At 40.5% G+C, this 18769-nt stretch overlaps 1 protein-coding gene across 1 annotated transcript in view; it reads left to right on the top strand.

The window, feature by feature from the left end:
- TRPS1 (transcriptional repressor GATA binding 1) overlaps positions 1 to 18769 on the top strand; it is a 270531-nt gene that overhangs the window by 26740 nt on the left and 225022 nt on the right. Inside the window, exon 3 of the mRNA XM_029063476.2 lies at positions 17462 to 17619. Coding sequence (XP_028919309.1) covers positions 17583 to 17619 — 37 coding nt within the window. The 5' untranslated portion in view covers positions 17462 to 17582. The remainder of the gene's footprint in view (positions 1 to 17461; positions 17620 to 18769) is intronic.

Here is an 18769-nt window from a genome sequence, read left to right as displayed (position 1 = left end):
CAGGTCAGACACAGAACTGCTGCACATGGGGCTCACAGTCAAAGCAGTAGGGAAAACGATTAATGGAACCTACCAACTCTATTGTACTCTCCCACTTGCTTAACAGAGGGTTCGGGATCCAGTTAGTGCTCATAAGTACCGTTGATTGAATTCTCATTAAAGAGATGAGGAAACTGAAGCACAGAGAAATTAGGTGACTTGCCCCAGGTCACAAAACAGGCAAGTGGCAGATCTGTCCCACGGGTCCTGACAGTGTAATTATGTTAGGGCAGACCCTCAGAAAACCAATAGGAGCGATTAAAAATGCAAGGTTCATAAATTAACAGAATTAAGTTCTTAAGCAGAACTTGGAGGGGACAGTGTTCATGCACCTCATGACTGTAGGCCGCAGCGTTTAGTTACCAAAGATGCAGCCGCACTGGTGTTTGAGTAGCCCCCAAGTAGCTTCTAGTAGCTCTGCCCTCTTTCCCCCCATCCCCCTGGGACAGGACTGATTGCCTGTGGTGATGGATGGGAAGAGGAGAGGCAATCTCCTTCTTATGCCCCTGCACCCCCCATCAGCCAGGCCCTGGCTTCTTCTGGGTTTCATGATGATGCAATGATTGATTCCAGCTATGTTATGTTTAGGAATGGAATCCATTATCTGCTGCAAATATGCCGATGACAGTTTCACCTACTTCGAGTCATGGGTTTGAAACTGCACGTTAGGGGCAAGTGGATTTTATTGAAATTGATCATAATGGAAATTTCATGAGCTAAAGCCCTTTGTTTTCCATCTCCTTGCCTGAGCTCAAGAGAGGGTTTCATTCTATCCTTTCTGGAGGATAGCGTGCACTAGTGGAAAGGGCACGGGCCTGAAAGATAGAGGACCTGGGTTCTAATCCCAGCTCCCATCACTGGCTTACTGTGTGACCCTGGGAAAGTCGTTTAATTTCTCGGGCATTCAGCTCTCTGCGAAAAGGAGATTCATTACCTGTTCTCCCTCCTACTTAGACTACCAACTATATTATACTCTCCTAGTTGCTTAACACAGGGCTTGATATCCAACCAACCATAGAACTCCTACTACTACTTAGACCGTGAGCCCCATGTGGGACCTGATTATCTTGGATCTACCTCAGCACAGTGCCTAACACACAGTAAGCGCTTAACAGGTACCACAGTCATTATTATTACCCTAAAGAGGTGGGAAAGGAAGAACATTTCCCAACAATCGATTCTCCCCAGTTTTCCATAGAAAACATGGTCTTTTGGGCATTGTGACTGCAGCAGCATCACTGTGATTGGACACTGCTATTCTTGAACATTCTTCTTGAACATTGGTGATGAAGCATCAGTCAATCACTCAATTGTATTTACGGAATACTTACTGTGTGCAGAGCACTGTACTAATATAACAATATAACAGAGTAGGTACACACGTTCCCTGCCCACGGACAAACTATCCTGTTGGGCCTACATTGGGGGTTTGCTGGCCAGTTAAGGATGTAGGGTAGAGAGGAGAAACTCACTCTGCTAGGTTAGGGAGGAGGTCCTAGAAACATTTTGTAAACTTCCAGAGCCTGGAGGTCCTGGATGTATTCCAGTGCAGAGTCCCGGGTACTGCTTTATGTCTGTCTGATGCAGTTCCTTGTTTGTTCCATGCCAGGGGTGTGGTATAAACCTGTAAGATAGTAGGATCTTGGTGGGGGTAAATATTTGTTTAAAAAGAAATAACGACTCATCTTCGTTAGGTCTAGGGGGTTAGAAGGAGTGATTAAACCTTTCATCTCCAACTTGTGTTTGGTTCCAGCGCAGTCACTGAAAGCCATTTCTTTTTAATTGTTGTTTGATGGCTATTAGTGGGTGAGTTATTCCTAGTGCCAAGAGTCAGTCAGGCAGTCAGTCAATTGTATTTATTGAGTGCTTACTGTGTGGAGAGCACTGTACTAAGCGTTTGGGAGAGTACAATATAACAGTGTAAAAGACATTTAAAGAAAGGCACATGGTCAGAGAGCCCAAATATATATGTATATATATATATATATATATATATATATATATATATATTTCTTTACTTCCAATGTGTATTTTCAAGAACTGATTTAGGTCACAACTATTTTTGGGGCCTATTCTAAATAAGATAATATTTAGAACCCATTGGAAATTTCACTAAAAAAATCAGGCTTCCTAAATTTAAGTAATGTTTCCTTTTCTTGACATCTTTCTTATTTTCATTTGTGGTTTTAGATTTTCTGAAACTAAGATCTTAGGTTACAGTAAAGCCAGCTTGCTGCAAATGCCAACATAGTAGTAGTGATTTTCGCTTGGTTGAGAGGGAGTAGTTTTCATAGGTTTGCACAACTACCGTTCTCGTGACACTGCGCATTGTGAGGTGTTTTTAAGAAAGTGTAAATATGCCAAATCTAAGAGGAAAACAGTGCTATATGTTTGTTTCTCTCAAATGATGTAAGATATTTCCTAGAACTGAGTAATTGTTTTTTGTGGTTTTTTGTTTTGTTGGTTTGTTTGTTTTATGGTACCTGTTAAGCCCTTACTAAATGTTCCAGGCACTGTACTAAGAGCTGGAGTAGATACAAGGTAATCAACCTGGACACAGTCCCTGTCCCACAGGGCTCACAGTCTTAATCCCCGTTTTGCAGATAAGGTAACTGAGGCACACACAGCAGACAAGTGGTGATGCCATGATTAGAACCCAGATACTTTGACTTCAAGGCCCACTGGTACAAATTTTTCTCAGATGGAGCATTTCGGTAACATTCCTCAAGACTATGAGACCGTTGAGGGCAGGGATTGTCTTTATTGCTGTATTGTACATTCAAAGAGCCTAGTATAGAGCTCTGCACACAGTTAGTGTTCAATAAATGCAATTGAATGAATGAATTTCTGAACCAGTACTCCATGTTTTTTTGATATTCACCGCTTGCACTGAATTCAAACATCCTAGAAGACATTAGGATATAGGATTTTTGGTTTTCCCAGCCCAGCGTTTGACAGGCCTGACTTTCACGAAGGACAAAGAGAGTCCTTGTTCACTGTCTGGTTGCATACCCGAGGACGATCCTGGGTGGGAGCAGGGAAGATACTCACTGAAGATACTCAGTGAGGATACTCACTGAGGGACCAATGCCAAAAAGTCTCAGAGAGGTTTGTAGGAGCAAGACGTGGATGGTGTGCAAGGTAGCAGGGGGCCTTCCTTCAAAAGAAAAGATAAGCAATATGGTAAGTAGCATAGCCTGGGAGTCAAAGAAGCTTGGTGACCTTGCTCAAGTCACTTAACTTTTCTGTGCCTCAGTTTCCTTTTCTTTAAAGAGCTGATGAAGTAGCTGTTCCCTTGTATTTAGACTTTGTGAACCCCATGTAGGATAGAGACTGTGGCCAACCACATTATCTCCTATCTACCCTTGTGCTAAGAACAGTGCTTGGCACATAGTAAGCACTTTAAAGTTATTATTATTATCATTATTGGTAGTAGTAGTTTCCTTTGGGTCCCCTGGAAGGTAGAAGTGCCCCTGAGACCAAAAATAGTTTCATTTTGGTAACTGTTAACTACTTTTGAATTTGGTATCCAGTAGACTAGATTTTATCTCTTTATAAACCATTATAGATCTGAACGTGTTTGAGCATTATTCTACTATGCGGGCACTTCCTTTTTATTATCTGTATATTATTTTATGTCTGCCTCTCCATTCAGATTTTAAACGCCTTGTGGTCGAGGTTGGCTCATTTCTTCTGCCTCTATTACAATCCCTCGAGCATGTTAACCTGTCGATCTATCACACAATCAGTGGTATTTATTGAGAGGTTATTTTGTTCAGGAGTAATAATGTTGGTATTTGTTAAGTGCTTACTATGTGCAGAGCACTGTTCTAAGTGCTGGGGTAGATACAGGGTAATCAGGTTGTCCCATGTGAGGCTTACAGTCTTCACCCACATTTTACAGGTGAGGGAACTGAGGCACAGAGAAGTGAAGTGACTTGCCCACAGTCACACAGCTGACAAGTGGCAGAGCCGGGATCTGTAGGTGTACTGCAGTAAACATTTGGGAGAGCACAGTACAGTAGGCAACATGATCTCTTTCCACAGGCACCTTATAGTGTAGAGTGGGAGACAGACATGAAGATAAAATGTGGATGGGGAAAGGGCGGAGTAGATTTTTATATAAGTGCTATGGGGCTGAGGATGGAGTGAATGTCGAAATGCTTAGGTGATATGGTGGGGTAGCGGAATAGGATGGGTAAATGAGAGGTTAGTGTGGATAAACCTCTTGGAGGAGATATGATTTCCGTAGGTTGGGAAAATGAGAGATTAGCTTGGAAAGGCCTCTGGAGGAGAACGTTTTAGTAGGGCTTTGGAGATAGGGAAAGTAGTGGTCTGTCCTCTTTACTGACTGAGTGCTCAATTAATATTACTGATTTATTAATTAATAAGCCCCTTTTGCAAAAGTTCAGTAGAGAGACCAAGGATTGAATGAATTATAAAGACTATGTACCATCTCACCTGGAAAAACAACGTTCTTCTGTTTAGTGTCAAAGCAGGAAGGAGAGGCTCAGTCCTTCGTACAACCATTCTGACCTTGTTCTGTGGATATTGTTAAAGTTGATCGTCAGAGTTGTCCTTCTTCCATAATCCCCAAATTCATTTATTTAAAAAGACATTTCCAAGAACCTCAGTCTCCCGGGGTGTCTCAGATGGGCACTGTGATTTGTCTGCACCTTCAACTTTAAATAAAACTGGCAGGTTTAATTGTGGATTTAACAATCTTGACAGTGCCCCCTTGAAAAATAGCTTTGAATGTGATATCCATAATGTTCCAGTTACAGAAACAGAAAGGAGAGAGAGAAAAAAAATGAGATTATATTTCCTTCATTGCACTGAGAAGATTTGTCTCCTGAGATTATTTGCTTGATATGAGACATAAAAAATGCCTCAGAAAATATGGAGAAAATAAAGTACTTTGCTTTCTCATTCATGGAAGCAAAAATCAGTGTGCTGTGCCACTAGAAAAGAAAATAAGATAGTAAACATATAAAAACAGGGTATGTCATTACATTGTTTTGGACTGGTAATGAAACCCTCTGCTGTGTACCACTATCTAAATGTATCTGTTCATTCCTGAATTTAGTTGTCTTTTAGGAGAGAACCGAACTAAGTGCAAATGTCAAAATTACCAGCATGGTCCACGATATGCCTGTCCTTATACCCTCCTTTTGGGAGAAAAAGTACATTTAAGCTGCCATTTTGATTTACCTATCTGCTTATCCTGCATCTACCTCAGTGATTAATACAGTTCTTGGCACAGAGTTATCAATCATTCAATCAATAAACACTACTCTGTGCAGATCACCATACTAAGCACTTGGTGGAGTACAGTGCAACAGAGTTGTGGGGATACAATCCAGCAAGGAGCTTCCAGTCTAGAAGGGGAGACATATGTGAATATAAATGAATTAATTGTGAATATTTTGTTTTGTGGCATCTGTTTAAGCACTTACTACATGCCATAAATGCTACTAAGCACTACATGGCTCAGTGGAAAGAGCACGGGCCTTGGAGTCAGAGGTCATGGGTTCGAATGCCGACTCTGACATTTGTCAGCTGTGTGACTGTGGGCAAGTCACTTAACTTCTCTGTGCCTGTTACCTCATCTGTAAAATGGGGATGAAGACTGTGAGCCCCACGTGGGACAGCCTGATTCCCCTGTGTCTCCCCAGCGCTTAGAACAGTGCTCTGCACATAGTAAGCGCTTAACAAATACCAACATTATTATTATTATTATTATTATAAAAGATAATCAGGTTGGACACAGTCCATGTCGTATATGGGACTCACAGCTTTAATCTCCATTTTACGGATCAGGTAACTAAGGCACAGAGAAGTCAAGTGATTTGCCCAGGGTCATACAGTAGATAAGTGGTGGAGCTGGGATTAGAACCCAAGTCTTCTAACTCCCAGGCCTGTGGCCTTCCCTGTAGGTCACACTTTCTACGTAGGTGCTTTGGAGCAGAAGGTGGGGTGACTATCAAATGCTTAAAGAGGAAATGTATAACGGAAACTATAATTATGAATAACTCCAGGTAATGTTTCTGTATGCCTTCCAATATTGTTTAAGTTCAGGCACTTTTGCATTAAAACCTATCCATCTGTCGTCTTTTTTATCAGTCATTTATTTAGTGCTTACTGCATGCAAAGCACTGTATTAAGCGCTTGTGAGAGTACAGGGGAAGCAGCGTGGCTCAGTGGAAAGAGCCTGGGCTTCGGAGTCAAAGGTCATGGGTTCGACTCCCGGCTCTGCCACTTGTCAGCTGTGTGACTGTGGGCAAGTCACTTCACTTCTCTGTGCCTCAGTTACCTCAACTATAAAATGGGGATTAACTGTGAGCCTCACATGGGACAACCTGATTACCCTGTATCTCCCCCAGCGCTTAGAACAGTGCGCTGCACATAGTAAGCACTTAACAAATACCAACATTTTTTATTTTTTTTACAGTATAAAAGAGTTGGTAGACACATTCCCTGCCCACAACAAGCTTGCAGTCTATGGGGGAAGACAAGCACTAATACAAATATATAAATTATGGTTGTGTACCTAAATCCATGGGGCTGAAGGAGGGGTGAATAAAGGCTGCAAATCTAAGCACAGAAACAAAACCTAAACATCAGTGGATAGTCAAAAAAATAAATAATGAACCACTCCACACTCTGCTGACCTTGGAAAAGATTGGCCGTCCATTTTATTGCATAGAAAACTCCAGAGACAATTGTGCAGTGTGTTGTCTGTGTTCTCTTTCTGTCATCACACTTGAACTTAGGCTTGATTGAAGTTTTCAGGATGGAATTCTTGAAGGATGGCTGTGTTTTCGTTAAATGAATGTGTATCAGTTCATTTGGGAATATGGAGCTGGGCGTATGGTCAGACTGTGGACCCTGGATTGTTTTCCAGTCTTCAGAACTTGTACAGTTTGAATTCACAATGCAATGTATTAACTTACAAGCAACACTTATACCAGTCACTTAGTTTGAAGCTGAAAGAGAAAGATGGATCCTGCATTTTATGGATCTAGAATATATTCGGATTTTGAAGTCACTTAGAAGAACTATGGTAAAGAGGCTAATCCACATGAGGCTCTCAGTCAAAGTAAGAGAGAGAAAAGTTATTGAGTTCTTATTTTGCAGAGGGAACTGAAGTACAGAGAAGCTGTTACTTGCCCAAGATCACACAGCAAGTATGTGGAGGAGCCAGGATCAGAAACTGGACCCTCTGATTTCAAGGCCCATGCTCTTTCCATTAGGCCACGCTGCTCTCTCTACTTATTTTCCCACCTCTCTGTCCCTGAACACATACCCTTCTGGTCCTATTCTGGTTCTTTTTCTGCTTCTCCCTTTCTTCCACCTGTGCTGCTCACCTCCCTGGAAGATTGCTAGGAGATTGTTATTATTATTTATTATGATGTTTGTTAAGCGCTTATTATATTCCAAGTACTGTTCCAAGTGCTGGTGTAGATATAAGGCAATCAGATTGTCCCATGTGGGGCTCGCAGTCTTAATCCCCATTTTACAGAAGAGGTCACAGAGGCACAGAGAAGTTAAGTGGCTTGCCCAAGGTCACGCAGCAGACAAGTGGCGGAGTCGGGATTAGGTACTCTGACATACTCTGAATCCCAAACCCATGCTCTTTCTGTTAAGCTACACTGATTGGAGAAGGACCTGTGTTTCACTTTTGTCCCCAACCTCCACTGAACTCCTGAGAGGACTAATCATGAGAGGACTTAGTGGCTCATAGACAGTTGCCATCTTTATCTGCTTTGGAGATTGGGAAGCCTGGAATTCTCCTCCTCTCTTTTCTCACTCCTCCTTGGCTCCCTCTCCCTGTCATGGTGCTGAGAGCCTTTGTTTTGAGCCTCACCAGACAGTAGAGACTGACATTTTCCTGACTTTCTGATTATGTGGGGTCAGGGCTTCTTCCACAGAGATGAGAGATTATTTGTTCCCTGCGTCCTGGAGTCCCCAGGATCCTCAATGATGATGGGATTCACCCGGCCATCAGGTACTATTCTATTTAATGGCTCAATAGCTGCTCTGTTGCTTCCCCATAGCTTAGCCAGCTACCCTTAATTGAGATATTATGAGAAGATGCTATGTGTGCATCTGGCATGCCAGAGTACTGGCCAGTCAGCTGCCAGGGTATCAGTGTTTGCCACACAAAGGGAAGAGAAGAAACGTGGCTTAGTGGAAAGAGCATGGATTTGGGAGTCAATGGACCTGGGTTTAATCGCGGCTCTGACAACAGTCTGCTGTGTCACCTTGGACAAGTCACTTAACTCCTTCTTGCCTCAATTCCCTTCTCTGCAGAATGGAGATTCAGTCCCTGTTATTCATCCAACTTAGACTTTGCGCCCTATATTAACCTAAATGTCTTGTTTCTACCCCAACACTTAGTACCTTGCTTGGCACATAGAAAGTGCTTAACAAATCCACTATTATTGTTATTGTTAGTAGTAGAAGCAGTAAATATAATAATCTACAGCAATCTATAACAATCAATCTGTAGGATTATTGAGCACTTACTGCACTAATAACAATGATAGTAATAATAATTGTGGCATTTGTTAAGCACGTACTATGTGCCAAGCACTGTAATGATAATAATAATAATGGTATTTGTTAAGTCCTTACTATGTGCCAAGCACTGTGGGGGGATAATAATAATGTTGGTATTTGTTAAGCGCTTACTATGTGCAGAGCACTGTTCTAAGCGCTGGGGTAGATACAGGGTAATTAGGTTGTCCCACGTGGGGCTCACAGTCTTAATCGCCACTTTACAGATGAGGGAACTAAGGCACAGAGAAGTTAAGTGACTTGCCCACAGTCACACAGCTGACAAGTGGCGGAGCCGGGATTAGAACCCATGGCCTCTGACTCCCAAGCCCTTGCTCTTTCCAGTAAGCCAGTAATCAGGTTGTCCCATATGGAGCTCACAGTCAATCCTCATTTTACAGATGAAGTGACTGAGGCACAGGGCAGTTAAGTGATTTGCCCAATGTCACACAGCTGACAGGTGGCGGGGCAGGGATTAGAACCCATGATCTCTGACTCCCAAGCCCATGCTTTTCACACTGAGCCATGCTGCTTCTCTACTAATTCCTGGGGTGGATACAAGCAAATTGAGGTGAACACAGTCCCTGTCCCATGTAGTGCTCACAGTCTCAATCCCCATTTTACAGATGAGGTAACTGAGGCACAGAGAAGTAAAGTGACTTGCCCAAGGTCACACAGCAGACATGTGGCAGTCACTCTATTGCCTGGATCATTTTTCCAAAATGAAATGTTCAGTTCACATCTCCTCACTCCTTAAGAACCTCCAGTAGTTGGCCATCGCTCATCATACAGAAACTTGTTACCTGCGGCTTCAAGACACTTAATCAGCCTGCACTTTGCATCTCTAGCACCAGCTTGCTTATTGTGCCCCAATCTCTCCTATTTAACCACCAACTCTTTTCCCCTGTACTCCCTTTGATCTGGAACTCCCTCTCTGTCCATATATGCCAGACCACCACTCTGCCCACCTTATTAAGGTCACAGCTCTTCCAAGAGACCTTTCCTAATCATTCTTTTCCCTGGCTCCCTCTCTGTTCTGCATTATCTAGGCATTTGGATCTGTGACCTCTGTATATTTGGTATTCACTCACACTCAACCCCACAGCTCTGTGTCCATATCCATAGATTACATAGTATAAATTATGTATATTTTTGTCCGTTTCTACCTCCTAATATAATCTCGTGTTGGGTAGGGAATGTGTTTACCAACTTGGTTTTATTTTGTACTTTCCCAAGCGCTTAGTACTGGAGAAGCAGCATGGCCTAGTGGAAAGAGCACGGGCTTGGGAGTCGGAGGACGTGGGTTCTAATCCCGGCTCCTCAACTTGTCTGCTGTTTGACCTTGGGCAAGCCACTTAACCTCTCTGTGCCTCAGTTCCCTCATCTGTACAATGGGGATTAAGAATGTGAGCCCCACGTGGGGCAATCTGATTACCTTGTATCTACCCCAGTGCGTAGAACAGTACTTGATTCATTCATTCAGTAGTATTTATTGAGTGCTTACTATGTGCAGAGCACCGTACTAAGCGCTTGGGATGTACAATTCAGTAACAGATAGAGACAATCCCTGCCCAATGATAGGCTCACAGTCTAATTGGGGGAATCACAGTCTTGGCACATAGTAAGCACTTAACAAATACCATCTATTATTATTATTTTGCACACAGTAAGTGCTCAGTAAATACCCTTGATTGATTAGTTGATTACAGGTTGGGGGAAATAATAATATTATAAAGGTATGTACTCAACTGCTGTGGTTGGGGAGGGAGATAAGACAGAGAGTATCCAAACACTTATATGATGGTGACAATAGCTTAACTGGACAGGACACGTGAGAAAAATAAATGGTAGAATGATCTCCAAGTAGCTGCAGAATGGAGAACTGAAAGAGGTCACTTGCAAGCTAGGAGGATGGAACAGAGTCACAATCACTGACAGAGCAGTAAGCTGCTGGGAGAATAAACACCACAGCAAACAGACCAGTTTGGGGGCCAGCATTTGGAGAAGGGTTGTTCTCCTTGAGCAGAGGCTTGGTGAAGTTCAAGGAAACAAGAGGCAGGCACAGAAACTCCCATATCCCGCAAGTGACGGACACATCAGGCAGATCAAAAAACCAAATTTAAAATGTACTTAACATGGGACAGATTTTTGGTTGTACCTTGGGCTTTCAACAGCATCAACACACATAGATGGGATCTCACCATCCTCTTCAAAAACAAAGGACATATATTTACAAACACACATACACACACTCAAATATACCAGGTATTCATTTAGGATGAATTCTTTACTGAAGAAAAGATTAGTTTCCTTTTGAAATCTGCTTCCCATATCTGGTTTTAATATTAGCATTTTATACAAAAAAAAAGCTAGAAAAATGTGAAAATCCAGTGGTAATCATTGGCATTTCATTTCGAAAGATATCCAATGTGCAGGTAAGTCTTCTGTAGAACTGTTTTCAGAAAATTAGTCTCTGAAAACTATTTCTGAGTGTAACTTTCTAGGCCTGTTTCAGCTCAAATTCAAAAGTATTGTGGGGCGAATATGTTCCATCTATCTGTGGCTAAACTTCGATGTATATGTGTTTGTGCTGAGTTAAAGAAGTAATTTTTGTGGCCTCAACGTAGGTGAGTACGTTTTATCCCTAACAATTTGTAATTCATTTATGTAGCTTAAAAAATATACATTAATTTCAAGTCCTTTATTTAATTAAAAAAATTTGAATCCTCATACTATGCTTTTTTTCTTTCTCTAATACCTCACATCTTTTAAGCTACTTCCTATGATACCACAGGAGTCAGCACAGCCCCGTGGTTTCTAAGCTAGTTCCTGGTTTCATGAGGAAGAGCCGTTGCAAGTGAAGGAGCAAATTTATTTCCGTTCTGTTTCCCGCCTTAATATATTCATAATGTGTGCTCAGCTACTATTAGTGGAAGTACCTAATGATCTTTCAACTAAATGGGGTTCAAGTCTTGTCTCCCATTTCCATTAGTGAATCTTACATTAACTTTTATCTATTTTTCCTCATTGGTCTTTGGTTAATTTTACATTCTATATGCTTTGTCTACACTTTAAAATTAACCAGAGCATGGGCTGGGAATGGCTGATGGGGTTTTCTCCTGGGAGAGCAAAGTGCTGTTCTATGACAGTTATTTCAATTCCATGAGTAATCATTTTGGATTTTCTCTGCAGTTAAGAAACAGATTGGGGACCCAGCGGAAGAACATCAATATGTAAAAAAATAAAGCACCTTCAGTATACCATGTTATTTTTTGTTAAAATTTGGGATGAGAAACAAAGGCTTTCCTATATAAAGCATGATGTTCTTTTTCCTATTTTTGTTGGTAGATTAATTTTCATTGAAATAAACTGTCAGATCAGAGTGGTTCAGATCATAATTGTCATGAGAAATGGGATGCTTTTAGATTTTTCCATGAGGTGCTCTTTCTAAACTTATCTGAGTTTTCTAGGTTTTGGCCTTTTGCCCGGTGCCCAGTTAAAACCCTTTCTACTGAAATAAGAACAAGGAGATGAAATTAAACACTGACTAAAGCAAAAGAGAGAAAAGAAAATGTCATCATTCAAACAGATCCATTTATTTGAAGGGTGTATACATGCACAATTGTTGGTATTAGAAAAAGGTGCCCCTCCCCTTCACCGCTGAAAAGGCCAGATATTAAGGGAGGGTTGTCAAACTTTTTTCTTTTTTTTTTCTAGATTTTAGATTTATATTGTGGTTTTTGTTAAGCACAGTGCCAAATCCTGGTGTAGATAAAAATGAACAATTCAGACCCTGTTTCTGACTCACCAAGGGGCTGATAATCCTGGAGGGAAAGCACAGCCCCAAAGCACACAGGAAAAAGTTACAATTGGAGCAGTTAAAAGTACAACAAACAAACATTCATAGTGTTGAACATTCAGAGTGTTTAATAAGTAGATGAACAGTTTTTAGGGGAAAGAAGGGGTGGGGGCCTTGAGGTACCTCACCTTTCTGGTGAGAGCACTTAATTCTTAAGGATCTGGATTTTTCTTAAAATTGCAATTTATCTATTCTGAATCTACCTATCCATTTACCAGTTTATATTTGTATATTTATGGTTTATGTTAAGTACTTACTGTGTGTTAAGCACTGTTCTAAGCACTGGGGTAGACACAAGTTTATGAGATTGGACACAATGTTTAGTGCAGTCCTCTATTATTGAGAGGGGAAAAAAACCCACCGCCCAATTCAATCAGTCGTATTTACTGAGCATTTATTGTGTCCTCAGCATTGTACTAAGCGCTTGGGAGAGTTCATTATAGCAGACTTCCTACCTTATCTCACACTGAGAAAAAGACAGACCACTTTCATTTATTTCCAATCTATTTTTAGTCAGGTTCACTTAAAATACTCCTTTTTAACCAAAGCTGGACTATTTGGATTCCAGAAATACTTCCTGGGCAGTATTTAAATACCAACACAAAAATAAGCAGTTTTCTTTGAAAGCACAAACTGGTTAGGGGGTGCATATTTTTTACATGTTTCTAAGATGTGTTAAGTGTCATCGTGACAAACCTAAAATTAGGGTTCAAAGAGGTCTGTCTCCTTAAATCTTGCAAATTTGGGATGAAATGAATTAGAATGTGAATAATAAATCAGGATGAACTCAAATGCTTGAATGTGTTCAGAGAGTTTAACCTCTCTGAAATTGGATGGCTACATAATGTCTATTTTATCTCAGAGACTGGTTTAGATTCATTCTGACTTCCAGAGTACTGTTAATGGTGCTTGTGCTCTGAAGCACAAAGATCTTTTTTGGATAAATTTGATGTGAATTACTAAGAGATTTATTTGATAGGAATTGTTCGAAGATGATGACACTTTCTATCCCAACTGGATTTAAGATGTCCCAAATACCTTTAAAGATCTAAGACTAATTAATGCAGGGAAAGCAAATTAAATGAGAGTGAGTACGAAGTAATATATTGGTATTTTATACATGGAATTTAAAATAATTTCTAGAAGAGAATAGCTTGGTGTCCAGTTGCTGTGTTGGAATTGAAAAAAGGAAAGTGAACAATTTCAGTTACTTTCCACCTTTAAATAACATAAACATCATGTTTCCTTTCATATTGTAATTCACTTAGGCAATCCGATTTTGATCTGTATATATTGCTTAGACAGGACCCAAGCGAAGAGTTTTTACTAAGCTAATGAGCAAACACATGTGTTCTTAAAGAATAGTTCCTTCTTTGTTGATCATATGGAAGCTATCTAGGTTTCAAGATTCAAGAATTGACCTGCTTTTTATTTTGATATCAGTCACTTAATTCCTTGAATTCTTCTTGAGGGGCTTTTGATCAAAAGACATGTTTCAGCACTTTTTTTTTTGCCCTTAGAGCAAACTGAAATATTCATAGGCAGCCAAATATAAGAGAAGGGCACAATTTTGCACTAAAGGTGGAAAATAGACTTTATTGAGGGAAGTATATTTATGTTTTGTATTTCCAAGGATTTTTACAAACAGAAACAGATTTTGACATTATGAAAAATATAGTACTCCTAGCAGAAGAAAGTCATGCCCAATGTACAGTTGATAATAAAAGTTGAAATTCCACATTTTTGCACCCTAATCTTGAATTTTATCATTCTAAGAATCTGATTGGTATGCTAGCAATACCTCTTTGGTTGGTTTTACTAGTTGGAGGACTCCTTAATAATAATGTTAGTATTTGTTAAGCGCTTACTATGTGCCAAGCACTGTTCTAAGCACTGGGGTAGATACAGGGTAATCAGGTTGTCCCACGTGAGGCTCACAGTTAATCCCCATTTTACAGATGAGGTAACTGAGGCACAGAGAAGTTAAGTGACTTGCCTTGTGTACGGACCCTCCAATATGCTCTTGATAATCACATAAAAATATGGGTCACATAAGTGGGTGAACATAAAATATTTGAGATCCTATAATAGATTGAATGTTTTTTTGTCATTGGTATTTACTGAGCACCTCTTTTGTGTAGAGGATCTGTGCCAGCACTTAGAAACACACAGTAAAGAAGATTCACTCCCTGTCCATTTTATATTGAACTGGGGAGACAGGCAGACACAGATAGAGTACACACACTGGGAATGTGAGGGAAGCAAAGTACAGCTGAAAGTACAGAAAAGTAAAGAATGAGAAGTGGTATAATATGAAATATTGAAAGTCGGTAATGGGTTGATCTGATGAGACAGTGAGTGATTGGTGAGGGATCGCCTCCTCATTTGAACCGCCATGACCTCCAGTTCATCAGCATTGCTGTCCTCATTATTGGTTGGCCCTAAAATGGGCTTCGGGAGACTCAATGCATCACAAACCAAATAAAATCAATAGGTCCTCACTAGATACATTTCTATTTTCCCTATCCTATGAGCCCCATGTGGGACAGGGACTATGTCTGACCTGATTATCTTTTACTTACCCTAGTGCTTGGTACAGTGCTTGGCACATAGTGAGTACTTAAGTACCACTGTTCATTATTATTATTATTATCATGACTACTAATCAAAATATTTTGATTAGAGAGCCAGTGTAGTTTTATCCAGGTAGCTCTGGGGTTGAATGGATTGCCACAACCTGTTTTTGTCAGGTTCCCTTATCCTTGGAGTTAGATTAAAATAAACACCCTTTTGGGGATTGGAATAAAGGCATGACTTATTTGGCCATTTGCCTCAACATATTTAAACTACTTCTTTCCATGCCAGTTAACCTGGTGTGTATTCTCCATGAATGATCCAGAGAATTGAAGTGGCCTGAGGAAACACTCGTTACTATCCAGCTTGATTGATAAAAGGGATTGCAGAGGAAAATAAGGTTATTTTCACAGAGAAAACAGATTAGTGAATGAAATAAACATCAAAGTCTAATATCCCAAGTAGTCTTGGAATTCCAGTAAATACAATTCACTAAAGAAGCAGTGTGGCCTAGTGGTGGAGCATGGGCCAGGGAGTCAGAAGGGCCTAGGTTTTAATCCCAGCTAAATCACTTGTCTATCGTGTGACCTTGGGCAAGTCATTCTCTGTGTCCCAGTTACCTTGTCTGTAAAACAGGGATGAAGACGGCGAACTTGATTATCTTGTACCTACCCCAGAGTTTAGTACAGTGTATGGCACAAAGCATTTTAAAAATACCATAAAAAATCACTCTTTCCAAGTGGTCTTTCATAAAACAAATCTTTCTATGGAAGAAGAGGATGTGAAAGTGAAATATCAGTTTGCAAGAAAGGACAAAGTTGCAGATAAATGAGAAGTTGGAATGAAAATGAATCTTCAAACAAAACCCTCTGTCTCACGAAGTGTCTTTTTTTTTTCCTTACAGAGAAATCCCTTGAGTATCTTTTTGCACCTGTCTTTAAAACTGATTTTTCAGAAATATCCAAATATATGTTTTAACCAGGGTATCAGGTAAATGTGGCAATCATTTTTGTAAAGCAGTTATAATCCTGGCCAACGCACAGGTCAAAGAAAATCCAGGGAATTTGGCTCACTTCCATGATTGATTCAGATTAGTCAGGACAAAAAATGTCATCTTGTAGACCAAGTCACATAAATTGGCTATGTGCTTTCACATCTTTTGATAGCCTATAATCGTCTACTTGATTTTTTTGTTGGGGACTCACATAAGGTAACCAGATTTTGGGGACTGTAACTTGGATGGAGACCTGAGATGGTGATAAAAGCAGTAAGAGTCAGAGGAAGGGAAAAGGGGAGAAACATGAAGGGGAGAGGAAAAGGGAAGGAAGAGGAAGAGAAACGAGGAGGAAGGGGAAATGATGGGAAGAAGGAAGTGGGAAACGGGCGAGCTGTAGATGGTGAAGAATAGAGGCAGTTGCCCGTCCCTGTGGTCAGTGCTAGTCCTGTCTTGGACCTGCGTGGTTACTCCCATTTGTCACCACTCCCTGCTCCTCGACCCTATAGCTTCCCAAGCCCAGCCATTCTGCAGAGAGTGGCAGGGGTCCAGTGACCAGTGGTAACCCCCAGCTGCATGACCACCGGCGAGGCTAAAACCAGCTCTTGTGGTTATGAATCGGAGTTTCCACTGTGGTCGGAAAACAGTCATCCAGCTGGGGGCCAGAATCTCCAGTTCACAGCCCAGAGAACCAGGTCTGCTGAGACGGTGACAGCACCAGGGCTTGCCGAAGGCAGGGAGAACGAGGGATTCTCCTACCTCTTCAGGAGTGGCAAAAGCGGTTTCCCCTGCTGCTATCTCCTCAGTTACCTTGTTTCCTGGCCCCTCAGAACTTCAGTCTATTCGGATGTGGGGTAGACTTCCAAATTGTGACAGCCCCAATTTCTGGTCGCTTTAACTTAGCAACACATTTGGTCTGTGAAGATTGCTTCTGATGCCATCTTGACTGTTCTGCAATCTGTGTTGTTACGTATTAAAGTTCAAACATTTATTTTCAAAGCCAATAATATAGACAGTAAATTGTGGGAATATGGAAAAAAATCTCTCTCTTTCTGAACGTACATATGTTTATATATCTGTATGCACATATGAAAGTTTATATGAGCTGGGTGGGAAAGATCGGCAAGTGAATATGCCTGATTCATTCCATCACTTTAAGAGGCTAAGTGTTTTCACTAACTTCAGCACAGTTGGAAATACAACTAATCCATGTTGTCTCCCACTCATGAAATCTGTTAGACCACGTTTCTTCTAGTGCTTGGCTAAACCCCGGGGGAGGGACCTCCTCAGGTTTTCATTTTAAACTGCTCCATTATTTCCTAAGCAGCACCCAGTGGTGGCGGGTTAGTGTTCAGTAGGTGCAATGTATTAACGTGAGCAGAATGCCTATGTATACATCATTTAGGAAGGAAATTCTTTTTTGTTTTGTTTTGCAGATGTACAGATCAGCTCTCAGAATGTCTTCTGTGTCTTCCGTGCATCTTCTCAGACAATTGCATTAGCCTCCTGCTAGTTGACTAATAGAATTAATAATTGTAAAAAGCATTCTAAAGCCACATGCCTTATGAAGTCAATGCTGGGTATGATTTTACAAGTATGTGATCCATTTTTTCAAGTGAAAATATTAACTGAAAAAGTTCTTGGCACACAATAAAACCTTGTGCAATTTGTTATTTGTCTTCCAGATAATAATTTGAGAGTGGCTATATTCTTTCAGTATCTAACTTATGACTTGCTGGTGGATGATTTCCTCAATTTAGAAATACTGCAAATGTGCCTGTATTTACATTAATATGTCTTTCTGAAAAATGAGACTGATAGAATTCCAATAAAAAAGTATCATTTCTTTTCTAAGGCTACTTTAGAGCAGATATCAACTAAATAAAAACACAGAATGAAAAAAACATCTTATAAAGCTAAAGAAAAAATTACCTCCTTTGGAAATGTTTCAATTAATGTTCCCTATTTTATAAACCAACTTGCCCATCATACAGTATTACTATGGGCTCTATTCAGCATAATATCCAATATCTCATATGCATTCTAGAATAGGAACATCTGTGCTTGGGTGGGAGTGGGCGTAAGGGGAGGGTTAAAGACCTGATTTTCAATCTGAAGCCTGTCTTTATTGGAAAGACAGCTGTTACATAATCCTTGTTTTGCCAACTACCTTGGTGACTACCTTGTTTAGATATCGTTATTTATTTCAGTTCTGGGATATTAGTCTTAGGAAGTATGATCAATTTACAGAGGAGAGGAAAAGATACTGAAGTTATGAATGCTTGCATTTGGCCAAGAGGCAGATTGGGTTTCGGCAAGCTTCAAAGAGGCAGTTGAGATCTTGTGCGAGGCCTAAGGATTTGGAAAATGGGTTGGCATGCTTTTTGTATATATAGAGCTACAGTTCACCATGGCATAAGGACCAAAACAACTACCAAAGTGAAGGCATACAAACCCATAGATGGGCGTTTAACCACAGCAGGCAGTAAACAGTATGCCTGATGATTTTTACTTCAAGCCTAATTCAAGTTAAAGACTTTCTACCGAAGCACTTACAATTTGAGCATTTCTCCTATTATTACAGGGGAATTGGATATGTTTCCATTTGTGCTTCAGATTAACAGCCCTTCCAGTCTTACAGTTGAATTATTTCTGTTGTCACTTTAGACTTTCAAACATGGATACGGAAAATTGAATCGTGGTTTTGGATCCCCTTTTTAGGGACTTGTCACTAATAAATTGAT

Source organism: Ornithorhynchus anatinus, chromosome 4 (assembly GCF_004115215.2).
Source record: "Ornithorhynchus anatinus isolate Pmale09 chromosome 4, mOrnAna1.pri.v4, whole genome shotgun sequence".
In the NCBI taxonomy this organism is placed as follows: domain Eukaryota; kingdom Metazoa; phylum Chordata; class Mammalia; order Monotremata; family Ornithorhynchidae; genus Ornithorhynchus; species Ornithorhynchus anatinus.
The sequence above is the reverse complement of the archived record's forward strand: the minus strand, read 5'-3'. Positions and strand labels throughout refer to the sequence as shown.